This window comes from Pleurodeles waltl, chromosome 9 (assembly GCF_031143425.1).
Source record: "Pleurodeles waltl isolate 20211129_DDA chromosome 9, aPleWal1.hap1.20221129, whole genome shotgun sequence".
Lineage (NCBI taxonomy): Eukaryota > Metazoa > Chordata > Amphibia > Caudata > Salamandridae > Pleurodeles > Pleurodeles waltl.
Genome location: NC_090448.1, coordinates 49505825 through 49525453, shown reverse-complemented (window position 1 = coordinate 49525453; position 19629 = coordinate 49505825). Strand labels below are relative to the sequence as shown.

At 45.8% G+C, this 19629-nt stretch overlaps 1 protein-coding gene across 3 annotated transcripts in view; it reads right to left on the bottom strand.

The window, feature by feature from the left end:
* The window catches only part of CHCHD6 (coiled-coil-helix-coiled-coil-helix domain containing 6), a 746922-nt gene that overhangs the window by 450363 nt on the left and 276930 nt on the right, over positions 1-19629 (bottom strand). The window contains exon 7 of one of the 3 annotated variants that reach the window (XM_069206264.1): positions 13022-13875. The exons of the other annotated variants lie outside the window; for them this stretch is intronic. Within the exon in view, the coding sequence (XP_069062365.1) occupies positions 13792-13875 (84 nt within the window). The 3' untranslated portion in view covers positions 13022-13791. Of the gene's footprint in view, positions 1-13021; positions 13876-19629 lie in introns of those variants that run through there. 3 annotated transcript variants of the gene reach the window in all.

Here is a 19629-nt window from a genome sequence, read left to right as displayed (position 1 = left end):
CAGAGTCACAAGGACTCTGCCACATTGAGGACAGCAAGAAGGGATCTCCGTTGGAGTGAAGGAGTCACTTCCCTGCATCAGCGGGCACCTCTCTGTCAACGACAGGTTTGTGGATCTTGCTGTCTCATGGACTCTTCAAGGCTCTGCAACACAGGTGGTGGTTCTGTGGCTCTCCAGAGATCTGACATGTCTTTTTTGCAACTGGGAAAACTGTGGTTTCTTATTGGAGCTGCTTGGACAGAACCCCTGTGCACCGCGTCTGTGTGTCATTGCCAAGGCTTGTTGGCTCTTCAGTCCGAAGACCTCCTAGCTCCAAAAAGCCTCAGCCTCAAGCATTAAACGGCTCCAAGGCCAATGTCCTCACTGCTTAGGCCTCCTCGCAACTTCCAGTGCCTGCTGCCAGAGGGACGCCCTGGGGTCTTCATTGATTCCTGCTGCCCCCTCTTCTTGCTGAGGACTGCCCCTGACGTACCTATAATGGTTGAGACCCGTGGACCTTGCTGGTCCACACTCCTGCAACTCTTCTTGTACCATGTATTTTGCACTTGATAAGGCTTGTTGGTGGTCCTGTTGGCCATTTACCCTCCTGCAATTTGACAACTGGCGTAGAGCAGCTTGTTGATGACTCCCAAGATCCCTCAGCAACGCATGGACTCCACATCTGCAACTTCAAGGCCTCTGTCGTACAGTGAAGTACCCACGTGCCCTCCTGCACCCCCTGTGCGACTCCGGGTGGCTTGGACTCTGTCCCTCTCTCCACAGGAACCCCTCGTCTGGAATCCATGCCTGGGTTCCACTGACCTGGTCCATGTGTCACCGTAGCAGCTGAACAACCAAAGTCCCCACTGACTTCAACAGGAGGTTCTGACATGACTTCACCCCTATGCACCTGAGCTCCCTGGCATATGGAAATCCACCGCTGGAGGAAGATCTTTCACCTACCTCACAGCTAAGAGCTGAACAACCTGCCCATGCACCTCAGACAAAGCCCATCACTCACCATCTTCAGACTCAAGACTTGGCTCTTCAGATGAGGCCAGACCCTTCCCCAGCGCCTTGAGACCCTCACGGGAGAGTAGCTGCGTTTTACAAAAACTGATTGATTGATAGGTACTTCTCTGAGTATCCACGAGTGAGAGCACTCTCGAACCTCCCTTGTCCCAACGGGTTTCCTCAGGTCCTCTGGGAAGGGTCCTGAAACATGCAAACTTTAACCGCGAATTCCCCATGTTATCCTACTGACATTGACACGGGGTAACATCTCTGCACACCGGCGTCTGGGGAAACCTAGTTACTTTCCTTTGACATCCCATGGCAAGATGGTCCCCGAGATGCTCAAGACTCTTCCAGGCAGGTGGTCAACGAGAGCTGCAAGCCTCTCTGAACAGATAAAAGTGCAAGGAATTCCACAAGGTAATTTTATGTCCGCGCTGTTATTCCTCATAACGAGGCCGTGGGAATGAAATTCAAAGTGGACCGGCTGAAAGCCATTAAACTCTCATCCCCTCCTCAGGATGAAGACCTACTGGGGTCATTTGTGGCCTAATCCAAATCTGCTGAGGAGAGGGAATGGCTGCAGGTGGGATAAGCGACAACAAAGATGCTTCGAAAGAATCAAGGAGCCTTTTGCAATTCTGGGGTTTTGGTTCCTTTCGACACATATCTTAAATCAATTATAGCAGTGGATGCAAACACCACTGGGTATGAACCATTCTCTGCCAGATGCATGCAAATCTGAAAAAAACGCACTACTAGACAAACTCTAAATGAAATGATTCTATCATAGGCTGTGAAGCTTAGGCCGCAGATTGGGGTGTGGAGTATGTTATATGCTAAAATTATTCGTGGTTGGGCTGTGGTGGAATGTTAATGTGATAGAACTTTCATGGTGAAGGATTCTAGGTGGAACGTAGAATGTAAGGAGTGGGGCTGAGGATTATTACTGGAGTGGACTCGGATGAGTGAGTACTGTGCTGGAAGATAATAAATAAATCATCCTATTTCTACAATTTAGGAGTGGATCGGTTCATTACAGAGTACTTTAGAACTGATGTGTGGGGTTTAAAGTTTGTAGGCCCTGCAAAATTAGCCAAGTGGGCCCCTCGACGTCAGGAATACAGTTATGAAACTGAGTAAATGCCTGGAGGGAAGAAAGGGCAGGCAGATTACCTCCCACGTCTTTCTATGGATTTAAAGGTGAAGGACCAGGATGCTGTCCCTGTAAAGAAAGCAAAGGTGTCATAGTGAGTGTGGGCGATACAGGAGAGCTGGGTGTTGGTGCCATCACATTGACAGTGTGTAATAGAGAATTATATAGATTTAAAGGAAATAGTTCAGTTGATCCTTCAGGAGAAGAGTGTGGCTTCCTCAACACTGAGGCCATATTTTAAGACTTAGATGAGCTGTCAGTATGTGGTGACAAACTGGTCATGAGAGGGGATACATTTTTACCACCAGATATAGGCAAATTCCATGCAGATATACCAGTGGTAGTGGTAATTCACATGCTGGGAATCTCTGCATAAAATTACACTTAAATTGTAATTGGATGCATAACAAAAAGAGGTTTCCTAAGGCATAGATACACATATAAATATTTTATCCTTGAGCCCCATATTCAGGTTGTGCTGGCCACGGCACATATGTTGGCTGTGTTTCTGAGCAGACCTCTTCTCTTACTATGGCATACTCATTCATACTTCTGCTAAAGTTTAGGTGATTAACTTAAGTGGATTTGTGTTCAAAGCAGGTGCTCCCATTACAGGACATAGAGTATTCAAAGAAACAATCAGGGAGGGTTGGCAAACTGCCTTATTAGAAAAGATGAATAAATACACTGATTTGAGTCCAGTGCTTAATTTGTAAATAACAAGGTGCTGGTGCTCAAAGCTCTCTTCTTAAACATGCAGCTGCTGCAATTAAATGTGGGAAACCGGAATACTGAGTCAGCGTAATCCTGAAGCCATCTCGGGCCTCTTCAATCCATTTAAGGTCACTCCCTGCCCCTTCAGCTTACTCTGGCAGCTTTCTACTTTCTCCCTTTGTGACGCTTTTTCGTTTTTCTCTTCCTCTGTCTTTCCCATATGTGTCTTTTTCTCGCAGTGAATGCTTGAGGCAGAAGAAAAAGCCCTGGCCCTCAAAAATAAGTACTGGTGCTCAGCACCGGAAACAACAAGTGCAAATTAATCACTGCTTGAGTCTAATGAATGACTTCAGACCATGTCATAAACATGGGATAATTATGTACATATGTTTTTAGCCTAAAAACCTTGTTCTTTGTGTTCATCCCGAGACAGCCTTAATGAAATGGTATGCAAAAATACATCAACTTTATTTGTGGAGAAGTGGATCCTCTTGGGTTACCATGGTTAAAGGCCTGACCACCTTTGCATGGTTTTCCCCCCATCTTTTTGCCTTCCATCCTCCTGTCTTTGCTGACTTTGTTTTTGCTGGCTTTAGGACTCTGCATACCACTGCTAATCATTGCTAAAGTGATTCTGCCCTCTACTTTAAACCTAGTAACATCGGCTTACATCCCAGTGGCACCTTTAATTTACTTGTAAATCCTAAGTAAAGTGATACTGCATGCACCCAGGGCTTCTAAATTAAATACTATGTGTGGGCCTGCAGCACTGACTGTGCCATCCGCTTAAGTAGGCTTTTAAAATGTCTCAGGCCTGCCATTGCAGCTTGTGTGTGCAGTTGTAAACTGTCATTTCGTCCTGGCAAAGTAAACCTATTGCCAGGTCTATACCTTCCTTCTTAATACATGTCACCCTCACTGTAGGCCCTAAACAGTCCATAGGGCAGGGTGCAGAATATTTAAAATGTTAGACATGTACTTTTAAGTTTTACATGTCCAAGTAGTGAAAATTCTTAAATTTGTCTTCACTACCTGCAGGTCGAACCTCTGCCATAAAGATAACATTGGGTCACCCAATTACATTTTATAAGTGATAACTTTCATTTCGGAGCAACTGTGAATATCAAGTTTGCTACCTACAGAATTATAATTTAAAACTCCATTCAATGGTAATACCAGATTTTAAGTCACAATTCTGAAAAAGACACTTTTAGAAAGTTGCCATTTTCTTGTCCTAAACATTCTGGTATCCAGCTCATCAAACGGTCCAAGGAGAGGACGGCATATGCGCACAGCGAGCGCCCCCTTTGAAGCATGTTTGACAATAAGGGACACTCCCCCTCCTGGATACCAGAGGCCATTAGCCTCTAGGGATAGGGCCACCTCAAGGTATTTCCTTGGGAAAGGTAGGCCTTTCATCTTAACTCTTTCACTCTCCGCTAATTTGGAATAGTTTCTTTCACTCTAATTTGAGTCTTAGTGATCCGAGGCCCTGATGAATGCCGAGACCTTCCTTGGCTCACTACTAAGGGCAGAAACATGTTGGCTACCGTGTTTTAGATAGGTGACCCTGTGAGTCCTTCTCTCACGGAGGTGTCCCACGTTATGTTTTTAACCACACCAAACAGACAGCATTATTAAATTGTAACTTCACACAGGTGACTGGTTAGGTGTTTTTATTTTCCCTAAGTTAGCTGGATCCCAATCTTTCCAGACCAAAAATTAATTTACGCACTCCCTCCTGTTCCTTTAACAGTGAGGTTGAGTCCGCCCAGGTGGCACTGTCCTACCTGGATGGGACTAGGTGGTCAAATGATGAAGCATGACACGATATAGTGTGTGAGACCACCTAGTCCGTAAAGGGAATTCCCCCGTGTCCTTCCAATACTCCACAGCATCATACTGACCTCATTCTGCTAATAAGGACTTCATTTAGCCAGGGGCACAAGTTGTACTCCGGACTTTCGCTCTTTGACTTATTAGTGAACCCCGTACTTCTTTGTGTGATTTGGAGTCCAAGCCCCTTGTCAACAGCATCCTCAACGACCACGCAGGACTTCACATCGCAGCCCCGCAGCCCCTTGGAACCGCTGCTGCGCGACGCATCTTTGCCACAGGATCTCGCAACACTCCACATCCAGGATTTAAGATACTTTGTTCAGCAGGCCTAACCTGGTCCTTGTTCTGGCATGCGCTGTATTGCCGACGGCATGAACTTGTGACTCTCTCCTGGTTCAGTACGACCACAGTTGGTGCTTTGTACTTCTAGACACTATTTCCACCTAAAACTTTGGAGATGTTTATCTCTGGTACTACTGATTGGATTTTTGTCATTTTGGTCTCAAATACTTTATTAAATTTGACTCTATTTTTATAAATTGGTGTGATATTTTTCTTGCATTGTGTTCTCACTTTATTGCTGTTGAAACTGCTGCATAAATATGTTACGCGTTGCCTGTAAGTTAAGCCTGACTGCTTCTATGCCAAGCTACCAAAGGGTTAAGCACAGGTTAATTTGGGGTTTGCATGTGACTTCACCCTAACAAGGATTGTGGTTGCTGCCTGAGTAGGGTTCCACCCTCCGGAACCGGTGACCCGATTTCCTACACCACCTTTCCAGGAGTGGTGGGTGCACAGAAACTTTACCGCCGCAGACTGCAGTGACTTAAAACGCTACTCCAGGAATGGCAGCTTTTGAAAAAAACATGACCGATAAGAAAATCAAAATCGAAAAAACACCTTCGCTAGAATTGTTTTGACGTGCAAGTACCTCGGCAGGAACCTGTCAGCGCGTGTGACAGCTGATCCACGGACCTGCGAGCTCCGTGCCAAGTCAGAGCCTTGGAGGCAGGACTGGGGCGGATTGGGACACCGAAGACAGGCCGGCTCGGCGCCCGGGGACCGCTCATCACTGCGCGGTGCCAGCCTCCTCTCCTGCACTACAAACAGCCCTCTGGGCCGCCAGGCACCCGTGTCCATGCCAAGCAGCCTTCCTAGCCCAGCAACAGGTAGGGGTTTATCTGCTGCTAGAATGTAGTTAACCTCCGTGCCGCGGTTTATGCAAATGCTCCATCCCAGGAGGCTGTGCAGCAACATTCCCTTTTCTAATTTAAACAGGCTCGAGCGACCGGGCTGGCTTCCGACGCTTCGTGCGCGATAAACGATTTTATTTCAGCCTGGCTGTGCATCTGGGTGATCCTGCGAGCAGTAGGAAAATGCAATCTCATTTTTCTAGCTTCGGAAATCCTTCTCTTTTATCCTACTGCACAGAATTCAGACCAGGAACGTCCAACCTGTTTAAGTCGGAAGCCAGGTCTCTTCAGCCACCAGGCCGGTGAGCTATAAATTCAAGAACATTATAGGAAGTGTATCACGGGCAAGTTATGTCAAAATAGCAAACCAAGTGACTGAGAAATAAGCTGAGAAGTGGAAATGTAAAAAATACTTAAAGGCAATAAAAATATATTTATATAGTATATCAAATCTTGGGAACAGGCCCTTCCTCAAAGAATAGTTTTGTATTCTTCAATCCATTGCAATGGCTGATGTCACAGGCAGAGAACGGCACCTGAAACAACGCTGATGGCAATATCTGTGACATCACAAGCCGTCAAGGCATCATCAGCAGACTAGGCCAGAGCCGGGTTTGGAAAAGGTCAGGATTGTGTGAACGCATGCCGGAACTACTTTCAGCCAATCTAATGGCAAGACAGGAAGTGGGGCTCACCGGAAATGCATCGCGTCACGTGACAGTAGCACCCTTGTCTCTGCCTATACTGAGCACGATACCAATAGTCACTTTCCAACCATACCACACGCATTAATGCATCAATGACCGTGCTGTATGTGCTCCCAGGGAGGGCCTAAGACTGCACCCACAGTACATGAGTGGTGACAGGGAATGGACCAATGTATGCTAATGGAAGACGGTCTATACGAGAGCCGACCGAGGGCATTTAAAAAACATCTGTTGCCCATGGCAACGATTTTATGATGCAGAAGAGGAGCTGGGGCACGAGAAGCCAGGGCGGGGTAGAAGGAAGGGAAGTCAGACCACATGTATATTTTTGCTGATGGTCTTCTGCTCCTTGATCTCCTTGAAAAGCATCAGAGAACATTCGGCGCAGGACTTAGAATCATGCTTTTGCCCCAAACATCACCGACATTGGGTTGATCCATGACTGGCATCTACTTATGGCATGCGCAGCATCATTTAAGACATAGACATTTTAGTGGCAACATCTTGGCTCAGTGTCAAATGTATTGTTGTAAAGTTTCTGAAGTCGAAAGGGACATTAATACAAGGGATCTTAGCTCCAGATCTGCTTCGAAGGGCAAGGAACAAAAATGAAGTGATGTCAGCACTCAGGGGCGATGCCAATGTACATCTCTCTGTCATCATGTCCAACAGCAAGATGAAGCCATAGCTGATGCCAATGGTGCCACCTACAAGCGTGTAGAAGCTACGGAAGCCTTTCTGGATCCAGTGTGGCATAACTAAGCAGGATTCAAAATGAGAGGAATCTGCAGGTGGAAGTGCTAACTAGAAAGTGCAGAGATGCAGATTACACATCCTTAATATCTTCCTACACTAAGAGCATGACGGAAAAACTGCAATTCTGCATGTGTGTGTGCCTACCTACATCAAAAACAGGCTAAAAACAGTAGTTTATAGAGTCTGCGTGTCTACCTCCACTAAGCGTATGATTCAAATAGTGCAGTATATGCACTCTGAATACGCCTTTCACACCAAGTGCATTATACAAACAGTGCAGAATGTATAGTCTCAGTGCATTTGGGCCAATTTTTGCCTACTATAAGCATCCAATAGAAATGCAGCAGTATACGCAGCCGTTACACCTGCCTACCTCTCTCCCTACACTAAGTACATGGTGCAAGCAGTGCAGATTTTGTAGTCTGTGCATCTTTCTACCCTAGGCCCCCAATAGAAATATTGCTTATATGCAGGCCTTATGCTTGGCTGCAAACACGAAAGCATGACACATACACCGCAGATTGTATATTCTGCACTTTTTCCTACACAAAGCGTACAACAGAAAAACTGCAGTATGTATAGGTTGTGTGCTGACACTAAGTGCATGATATAAACAGCGCACACTGTTTATTCAGCTTCAGCCTGCATAAAGCTTATGGTAGGAATAATGCAGTTCATGCAGTCTGTGCGCCTGTAACCCTACACTAAAGGATACAAAAAAGTGATGGATGGAATGCTTGATTAATCTCAGCCACTGATAATTACTTGGGGTTACATCCCAGCCCATATTATTTTGCTCACCATGCCACCACAGTCTGGATGCTTCCATATGCAAATGAGTCTTGACCCTGCTCCAATGAGAACAGTCCAGCCTGGACTGCCAAGTCAGGTCCTCTCTGAACCAGAACACAAGCATCCCAAGACCAGTTTTGCCCTGGATGGGGCTCTTCAGTTGGATGTAGCTTGGTTCCAGTGGTACAGTGTCCTAGAGATGCCCTTCGCACCTAGGATGTTGTCCTGTATATCCTGAGTGTTTCTGCCTGCATAAATGGTATCATAGGAATACTGCAGTATAAGCAGGCCATCGTGCTGTGTGCCTAATTAAGCACCATACAAACACTGCAGATCAGAGTTAGTCTGCAAGTGTGATAGAAATGTTGCGGTGTATGCACTCGATATGTGTGCCTCGCTAGATTATGCACATGGTAAAAAAGTGCAGTACCTTCAATAAACATGCAGAGTGAGGCAAAGTCAGTGCATGCCTGCGTAAATCAAGCACTGTACAAACACTGTTTGCGTCTGCCTAGGCTAAGCTTTGTAAAAATGCAGCATTCCCTTCTCATCCCATTCCTCGTTCTCTTACTATTTGCAGTAGTGAGGCCCCACCTCACTCCAGGCACCTTTTACAAGCACTTCCTTTTTCATAATATAAACATCTCCACTATTAAATATTAAAGGGACCTGGCATCTTTAAAGCATCCTGCTTTTTACTTATGTGCCCCTTTAAGTCCACTCCCCTGCAAGGTGTTCGGGCCTACGTTGTTACTTTTTTGTAGTGCCAGGGCCCATTTTCTTTTTATTTCCAAAATGTTTTATTGTGTGTAAGCAGTGATTAGGTCCTGTGTTTTCGAATGCAAACGATTTCTTCCAGGCAGTACATCGGCCCACGTTGTGCAAAGAGCAAAAGAAAAACAATTGCTCCCTGCGGGAGAGATTTTAAGCCTAAATCTCCTAGGCAAAGTGTTATAATTATAAAACATTTAAGTGTGATTTATTTTATTCACTGTATAAAGTTCTTTGCAGTATACCATATCACATCCCAGGTGCTCCAAAAAATGATGCAGTGAAGGTGAATAGTGACATTTGCGAAAGGTTGTGCATTGGTGCTGTAAACAATATATATACACATATATATATATATATATATGCGTGTGTTGCTAGGGGCTGATAAAGTTATAGATTCCCAGCATGACTCAAAGTTAGAGTACAATGTGTACATCAGAATAAATTATATTAGTCCACTAGTCGAATTGTCCACGTTTCAACCATATAAGGAATGATTCATCCAGGGGCATCATCAGGACAAAATTAATAGTAGCAACCTGAAACGAAGAAAGGAAAAAAAGAAAAAGAAATGGAAAAGGCCAAATTAATTAGCATATACCTCAAAAGTAGTGGGCGCTGGACTTCAAATAAATTACTGAAGGAAACCTATCACTAATTAGGGAAAACAAATCACCGAAATCAATTGGACGTATTTGTTGAATCTGTAAAAATACAGAATGTTCCAATGTCTGGGAATGAAGGAATATAATGTGCCAGGAATCCGCATAACTATCTCTGAGCAGACAATGATAGGCTAGCACAAATTCCCCGGAAAAGCTGGAAAACAATGAATCTGCACATAAATACAAAATCAAGCATGCAGTGCTGTCAAAAAGTGTAAATACACGTCAAGATCATAATCCTCAAGCAATTTGAGAAAGTGCATGGTATCTCTTACGTAAGATCTAGTCTAAGGTACCCAAGACTTGAGAAAAAAGTCAGTGTATCGGCACAATGGTTCTAGAAGGGATCCACACCCTGACACAATGGGCCGACCTGGAGCATTGTCTAGTCTCTTGTGTATTTTAGGGAGGGTAGAGATCACTAGTGTTCAGGAGTTTAGGGCAAGGGCAGTCTGTTTTGTTCTGGTGTGTGTTCTGTTTCTTTTTTTGTTTGTTTTTTTAGTTTAAATAGGATTGTGCTCTTATTTGTACAATGCAGGCAGATCTGTATTATTGGGAGAATAGTGAACCGGTGCTTGGGCCCATTGCTGAAGGTTCATTATAGCTGCATAATAGCTTTTAGCAGCGGAGGAAACCAATGGCGATAATAAGAAAGATAAAGAATGCCTTATAATTTTGTTCCTACCATCTATTGTGCAAACCAGTTGAGTTGGGGCTTCATTGTTTTTAAAGGGTGGCCATGACGCACAGCCAAATAAACAAGCATTTGCAATGCAACGGGTCTCGCGTTTGCTCATGTTAGAGCTGATAGCGTTGTAAACTCCTCACCCGACTTTTCACCTATCGGCAAAAGTGTATTTATTAACCCGAAAAAGTGCAATTAACTGTGTAAAGCGCTGCCAAGCGAAATCGCGCTAGTAAAATAGAGAAAAAGTAGTCCACGAGCCGGACAGAAAAAAGCGAGCCTCGCATGTTTTCTGTACTTGGTCGATGCGCTCGAGGAGGGCTAGCCACCAGAAAAGGCATGACGTGTGCATGCCTTCGACTAATGAAAGCAAGCAGATTTTAATAGGCAAGCCCACGAACCAATGAAAAACACTGACGTGATGTCGACAGGGCTCCGGGCCCTTTTCTAATAACTAAAGCGTCTCGCTGCGATACGCATGCGCGAGCGCATGCAACGCAGGCTCAACCCTAAAAAGGGATGTTTCCTAAGATGCCTGAATGTTTGTTTTGGTTTAATCACTCTATATAGGCATTAAAAGGATTTCCTTTTTTAAAGAAGAGCAATTTTTTTTATAAAGGAGTGGGATCCTTGTGTTATTTATTTTACTCTGTCAGTTGTTTAAAAAAAGAGTGGGGAGGGCAGTAATGTTCTCCTTGGGCCCTTGCTGGAGGTTTAAGGGGCTTCTGGATCCTGCCTTTTGGTGTTGAACTGTATTATGGGGAAGCGGAGACACCTATCTCCATCTACCTCTAACGGAAGGGGGGTGGGCAGATTCAAGAGGGAGCCACTCAAAGAAAAGGACCTCTGCTATAGTTCATAACAGTTCAGAGAAGCATCTACAGATGTTCATTAAATCAATAAGTGAAGCCTTTCTTAAACAACAGGAAGATTAAGGGGGTTGCCCTTCCCCTCTCAGGGGTGAATCTTCCCCAGATGTGCTGTCCATCTCGCTCTCCGGTCTCCTCTTAGTAATTTCCTCTGATTCCACGAATTCCTCAGTTGGTAGTGAACATGCAAAGGGGATGGCATTTAGGGCCACGTGTACGAAAGTTTTGCGAGTCGCAAATCGGTCGCAGCGCTATTTGCGACATCGCAAAAAGCGAAATGGTATGTTCCAATGCCATTTCAGAGTCCCAAATAGCGATTCGACCAGTTACCGACTCGCAAAAATTGCGACTTGAAATTGCGAGTCGCCTTTAAGGATTCGCAAATTGCAAGTCGCAAACCGAATGTACAAGGCAGTCGCAACTTGCGAGTAGTCGCAAAAAGCCTGTTTTGCACACCCAGATTAGTACTGATTCCAAACAGGTGGTAACCAGAACCAAAGTTGAAAAGCAGACCCAGATGGCATCAGGGTTTCTCAAAATGGCTGCACTAGACGTGATTGCATGGAGGAGGAGAGTCCAGGCTGTCCAGCAGAGGAGGAGGAGGCAGAGACAGGAGAGGATATACCGAACCAGGCAGACCCTATTTCAACAAACTGAGGACGAGATTTATGATAAATACAGACTGAGCAGCGCAGTTATCTTAGAGATTATTTAACTGCTGAAACCTCAGCTAGAATGCCAGAAAATGCGCGGCTGCTCTGTCCCCACACATGTGCAAGTGCTCTGCTCATTGCACCTCTTGGCCTCGGGTAGCTACCAGGGGGTGATTGCTGTTGTTGGTGGGGTGTCCCAAAGTGCCCTGTCACGATTCTTTAGACGGTTCTTAGATGCCATACTCGCACACATGTCCAGATACATATACCTTCCCAGGAATGAGGCGGAAATTAACAGCACCAAGTTTGACTTCTACAGAATTGCCAACTTCCCCCATGTAATAGGGTGTGTGGACGGGACACATACACCAATTTGCCCACCAGCAAATCTGGAATATGTGTTCCGCAATAGGAAATGTACCCACTCACTAAACATCAAGGTGGTATGTGATGCCCATAATGTCATTACTGACATAGTGGCGACATTTCCAGGGAGTACACATGATGCACACATATCCAGGCACAGTGGGATACACCGACGCCTAGAACGTGGGGAGTTTGGCGAAGGATATTTATTAGGTACTGTGTAGTACACTCCGATGTCTTAAATACATGTCACTACATAACCATGTGAAGCCATGCTCATATCTGCTCTTTTGTCACACAGGTGACAGTGCATATGCTCTGAGGCAATGGTTACTCACCCCATAACTAACACCTGCCAATCTGAATGAGAGGCGCTACAACATAGGACATCAGCGAACCAGAACTATCATTGAGAGGACCTTTGGCTTGTTGAAGTTACGTTTCCGATGCCTGCACAAAAGTGGAGGGGCACTCCAGTATGCCCCAGAGACTGCATGCAAGATCGTGGCAACATGTGCCATCCTCCACAACATCGCCACCAGATGTGGGCTACATCTCACCCTTGACGACACAGATTCGGAGGATGAGGAGCAAGAGCTACCGCACCGACAGCCTGGGGATGGTAGCACTGCATTGGAAGGCAGACAGAGACGGGACCACATTGCAATTCAGTACTTTGGCAGGTACGCAGCAACCGTGACAACACTCACAAATGTAAGACACACATAGCCAGGTTGTGCAGTACAAAAAAGAATCCCTTTAATGTCAGGAGTGTAATAATGAACTGTTGACGTCTAAACAGCAAGAAAAAAGTAAAATGTAATGTCTGACACATTATGTGCCTCAGGCAAATCCCAGATTAGTAAAATCACACCCTCCTGCGACTACGGCCACCATGGCCTGATCCTGGTTGGTCCCCTGATCCTTGGCGGGCACTGCTACTCTGGAGGATGCGTGCATCTGAGGCAGAAACGCTGCTAACATTGGAGATGTCCTCACTATCCTGAGGGGTATCACCAATGCCCCTTGCTGCCTAGGTGGTCTGTATTTGATCCACTGCATGACTGATGCGCCCTAGTCCCCTTGCTACATCACCGGCAAAATGCCCAAATTCCACCTGTAGCTTTACGGTGCGCCTTGACAGGCAGGTAGTAGTGGTTGCAAGGCAGCCAATCGACTGACTCAGCCGGTCCAAACGGGAAGCAGTGTTGCGCTCTCTGCACCTTACATGGGCCACCATTTCCCTGAGCAGGTCATTGATGGAGGTGGTGAGGTTTGCCATGTTGTTGTTCATAGTAGTGAATTGTGTGTCAACATTGGCAAATCCCTGTGAGAGGGTCTGTTGCAGTCTGTGCAGGTTCCTGATCATTAACCGCATATGTTTATTTTGCAGGCGGTGACTGCTCAGTAAGGATGCCACCAGTCCTAGAAATTGTTCACCTGTGACATCCTCCTCACCTGCTGACTGTGTTTGACGTTGCCGTCTCCGCCCAGACCCAGCTGACCTAAGTGGCCAACTCACACTCATCTGTGGCCCCGGTGTTAGGTTGCCTGTCTCAGTGTCGATATCTGTCTCCTCGGTGGTCTCACGTGCATGGTGGACAAGTGGTGTGGTCATGCACTCCCCTGCTGTTACACTGGCTGCCTCGTCTGCTGTGATGGTGGCAGATTCTTCTCCCTGCACAGTAGGGTCATTGGTGGGTACTTGTGGTCGACCTGTGGGACACAGGGGATACACTGTCAGTGCCTCTCATATGTGTGGTGTATCACAATAAATATTCATCAAAAGTTGGACTACTGTACTACATTGCCCATAATGCATTGTTCTGTAGGTTGCAATATAGGCACAGAGCAAATCTGAAGGACGCATGCTTCTGTGTACTGCGGTTGTGTGCATGGTGCATTGAATGGTGTAAATAAGTGATTTTTGCTACTTTCTTTTGGATGTTCCCGGTGCAGATCTGTCCAGGTCTCCAAATCCTACCACAGCCTCCGGCTCCATAGTGGTCTCCACCATGCTCTCAATGGCTGCAGGAGGTGGTACTGTGGAAGGTCCTCCTCCAGCTCCATGCACCTCCCTCATCTGCTCTGCCACCCTTTCTTTGGTCCTGGACTTGAGGTCGTCCCACCTTTTGCGGACCTCATCAATGGTGCGATGGCTGACTCCAATCGCATTGATTTTACTCAGGATGTCCTGCCAGATCTTCTTCTTTTGTGTGTCAGGGACACTCACTGATGTCTTGCTGAACAAGACATCATGGTGCAGGCAGCACTCCTCAGTCAGGACCTCCAGCTCCTTTTCTGGAAACTTTAGTTTCCTCTTCCTCCCTGCAGTGGGTGTTGTCCTGAGCTGACATAGCTGTAGTTGCTCCTCTCAGCTGGGTGTGCCTCTGCTGTCTGTGCTGGGTAGACTCCTCCCTGTTGCATGGTGGGGGGGGGGTGTACTTCCTGGTTCTGAGGTCATCACTCAGAACCAGGAAGTGTGTTTTCTCCGACTTTATTTGCACCCGCTCGCAATTTGCGACTCCGGACCACACCCTTGTGCAATTTGCGATATTGCAATTTGCGATTTCGCAAATTGCGGTGCGACTCTGCTCCGAATCGCAAAATGGTATTACGATTTCTACCTAAATCCCGTTTTGCGAGTCGGAAATAGCGATTCGTAATGAGTCGCTATTTCCAAATCGCAATTCTTTAGCTTCGTACATGTGGCCCTTAATTCTGATATGTCCATTTTAGCCTCCGCAGCATTTGTTTCCTCTACTCAAGGAAACATTGTTTGCTGAGGTATGGCTTCTTCCTCTCAGTCCAAGTCTATTAGTTCCTCCACCTTAATTACCTCTTGTATGTTTTCAGAGGCTACCTTTGGAGGGTTGGAGGTTTAAAGGGAGGGGGCTTAGGATGTTAGAACTCTATGTTTTTAGCCAAGTCTGTCCAAGTCTCTAGAAAGAAGTCTGTGTTTTTCTCTAGTTCTTTGCTCCCCAGAAAAAAAAATCCTGCAATTTTTTGCAAGATGGTTTCAATGAAGGTTTGTTAACTCCTGCAACGCAGCGGTTAAGGCCTTTTGGTCTCCATGGGGTTCTCTGCTTGAAATCAGATGCCAAGACTCGTTAAAGGTTCTGAACTGCTGAGCCCTAGAGTAGGCAAGTTTCCCGTATGAGACCTGCTTTTAGTGTTGGAAACTGTACCAAAACCCCCTTCTGAGCTAAGGTTCATCAAAAGTTTTTGGGTGGAATTGGCAACTTTGATATACAATTCTTCTTATTTTAGGATTTCTGAGAACCCTATTGTTTTATGGTTGGGTTCCCAATTTGTACTCAAGGTGAACTCTGTCTTCCACACACCTCAGGAAATAATGATTTCAGCATTTTCCTCTTCTTCGGTTTCTGATGGCGATTTTCTCGTAGAAGTTGTAAGAGTAGGCAGAATTTACATTTGAAGGTCAGCTCGCCACACCAAGTGTGATGTCATTCTGAATTTTGGACAGGCAAAAAGGGGGAGGGGGAATCACCCCGTTCTACCCTAAGTCGTTGGATAAATGGGGTGATTCCAGTTTCCTATTATCTCAAGCTTGTTCCACAAGGGGGATGCAGCCTGTGAGCCGATAGGGGCGGTGTATTTATTACTGACATTTTCGCTGCAGTAACATGGGTGATGCAGTCTACGTGTTTTCATCATTACAGACTGAATTTAGCGCATGGTTCTAAGTAGAAATTTGGAACAGCCATTTTAGGTTCAAAGACTGCATCATAAGCTTTAGTAAAATTGGACAGAATCAAGTATTTTGTCTTATTAAATGTGTGTTTTGAATGAGTTCTGCTAGTAAGTTTCTCTTTTATTGCGCTGCTTAGGTATATATGGGATGAGGAGATAATGTTTACAGTAATAGTCATTACTTAATTGCAATGCTTTATTATCCCTGCAAATAGTAAGTGGACAAGTAATGGAACGAGGAGGTAATGTCTGGATTACTTACCAGTAATATGCAGGCTTCTGATTCCACATTCCACATCCTTTGTCCAACTACTTACGTGCCTGACCTTCCACGCTCATTTGTGGGAGGAATGCTTTGAAATCTTGTAACAATAGGATGTGTTGAAAGTGCAGGGTCCCCTTAATGGTCAAAGGGAGAGATGCTCAAATAACGAGTAAGGGAGTGCTTGCAAAGGGAGCCTTGAGTGAAGTGGGGCCTCACTACTGCAAACTGTAAGTAATGGGACGAGGAATACAGAATGGGCGTAATGAAAATTACTGGTAAAGAATTCCAACATTCTATACAGTCAGCATGCACACTAGGCGCATGAGTCAAAAAGTGCAGTTTGTACCCTTCTAGCCTACACTAAGTATAGAATGTAAACACGTGTGTGTGTCTTTGTATTACTCATACAATACAAGCAGTGCAGTGCCTACATATCTGCCTACAGTGAACACAATACAAACAGTGTAGATCCTACATATCTGCCTACAGCAAACATGATACAAACATTGCCATTAAAAGTCTGTGTTTTCACCTGATTAAGCACTATATGGCAGTTGCGGCTCACTGCGTTCACAAGGGGCGGGTGCTGCGCGCAGTGGTGGCTGGAGGAGGGATGGAAGGGGTAACATTTGATAAAAATATTAAAAAATAAAAACTTACCTGGTCCGCCGCCGCGCCGCTCCTCTTTCTCCTGTTGCTGCAGGCACAGGCTCCCAGCCTGCCCTGCGGCCAATCCTGACACTGCTCAAAGAAGCGTCAGGATTGGCTGGGAGCACCCAGCCAGGGTGCTCCGGGCAGACTGGGAGCCTTTGCCTTCTCTCTCCAGCCTGGCAACACAGTGCCGAGCGGGAGAGAGCACACTGAGCATGTGTGTTTGGCTGGCCCGAGATGGCCGGCGAAACACACATGTGCTCTGAGGGGAGTGCACTTCCCTCATTCCTGTCATCCCCAATGCCCCCCCTTCCATAACAAAAGGATAATAAACACTGTTTATTATCCTTTCGTTGTGAAAGGTTTTGCAGTTTCTGCTGCTGGCGGAGGGGTGACGCTCCTCCGCCCTAACGGAGGACTCGCTGCTGCTATACAGTGCATTATTTAGTTTGTCTGTGTCACTTACTAAGCACTGCAGAAACACAGCGTTATTTTCAGTCTCCATTTTCGTCCTACAAGACACACAATGAAAAAAGCAATATGAATGATCATATGCATTGGCCGGCACTAAGCACACAATACAAACTACAAGAGGTTTATAGCCTACGTGACAGTCTGCCTCCACTAAGCATGACACAAACTACGCACCATTACAGTCTCCCTACAATCAGCATAGTCGAAAGAGTGCAATATTTATAGTTTGTTACTAGGCCCACACGGAGCTCACTATGTCTGTAGGGGTGCCTGACAAACATACAGAATTGAAATGTTGCCTGTGTGCCTTGCTACATCAGCACATTACAATGTAAAACACTGCAATAGAGTGTTAACACTCCGTATCTATGTTTGATGCTAACAGTGCAGTGTTCACAGTCTGTATATCTGCCTAAGAAAAGGACACTGTGAGAGGTACAATGTTGGAAGTCCATTGTGTATCTACGTACAATACGTACAACATGTAAAACGCTGCACTGGAGTGTTAACATTCCATATCTATGTTTGATGCAAACAGTCTATATATCTGCCTAATTAAAGGACACTCTGAAATATACATTGTTGGAAGTCCACTGTGTAGCTATGTACAATACGTACAGCAGTGGAGTGTTAACATTCCGTATCTATGTTTGATGCAAATGGTGCAGTGTTCACAGTCTGTATATCTGCCTAAGAAAAGGACACTGTGAGAGGCACATTGTTGGAAGTCCGTTGTGTATCTACGTACAATACATACAGGATGTAAAACGCTGCAATGGAGTGTTAACATTCCGTATCTATGTTCGATGCAATCAGTGCAGTGTTCACAGCCTGTATGTTTGCCATGCAAAGGACACTGTGAGAGGTACATCGTTGGAAGTCCATTGTGTGTCTACGTACAATACGTATAGGACACACGGTGTTTGCCGTTTATAATAGCAGGCACTAGGCACAAATAGTACAGTATTCATCGCCGGTCTGCTCTCCTGTGGGCACACACCATAAACAGTCCAGTGTTCCTTGGCTGCTCGCCCAAAGCACACAACACAAAGAGTGCATGTTTCTTGATCATGTTTCTGATACAAATATTACATTGATTACAGTCTGTGCCTGTGTCCGATCACTCTAAGCACACTACATATTCAGTGTTTACAGAGTTCTGCGGCTGCTGACCCTAAGCACACAACACAAATCACAAACATCACAGTGATGACATTGTGTCCGTGTGCCGGATGACTCTCAGCACACTACAGTAGTGCAGTGCCCGTGCTGTGTCATCCACAAGCAGGCCATTCACACTGCTTTGTCGACACAGCTCTCTGGCGGCCTACACCGAGCACGGGACACAGTGTAGTGCTTATATGTCTCCTCACTCTGAGGCACAAAGAAGCGCTTGATTGAACAGCTGAATAAAAATAAATACTGCAGCGTTTAAAGTGGCCGCCCGCACTTACTACACGATACATGGTGGAAAGGCTCTACTCTGTGTGCCCGGCTGGTCCCACCCCTCATAAACGAAAAGGTGTAGAGGTGAGAGGTGAGGCTCAGTGGCGCTCTCCAAGCTACTTTGAAGCGTTCGAGGGAAATTCGTTTTCACTGGAAGACCTGCACTTTCAGATCTTGAAGCAATCTGCCCAGGGCGAATGCCATTTCCAGCGAGCTGGTGAGCACAGAGTCGAGTGCAGCTTCAGGGACCAGCATCCTGCACCAAGGTGCGTTGAACATCAACTTGAGACATTCTGGCACAGCAAATCCTGGACGAGGACCTAAGTCATGGACTCCATCATCGGGCCACAGGAAGGGCATCTAGGCTGAAGCCAGAAGATTTAAGAGGTAATCCGCCAACGCGCCACCACTCGATCACTGATCTCCAACCTCGCCCCTCACTACTGTGTGGGATAACCTGTCGGACGATCTTGAAGATACAGGATTCAGCAGGCTCCGAAGATATGGGCTACATAATTCCATTTAATCCACAAAATTCCAACAGTAGATTCTCTGCGCTAGAGAATTCCATCTGTAGATTCTCTGGGCTACAACATTCCATCAGTAGATTCTCTGGGCTAGAGAATTCCAACAGTAGATTCTCTGGGCTACAACATTCCATCAGTAGATTCTCTGGGCTAGAGAATTCCATCAGTAGATTTTCTGGGCTACAACGTTCCATCAGTACAGGAGTGTGGAATTTATTGAAATATCTACTTGTCCAGGGGACAGGTTGCTTCTCAAATCTACTTGTCCTGTCAAAAGATCTACTTGTCCCTCTGGTGCCATGTAGTGTGGCGACAAATTATGGCAGCAATCTCATTATGTAAGAGCTCGGATAATAGCCTCTCTGATTATGCCAGGGCTACTACTGTAGTAGG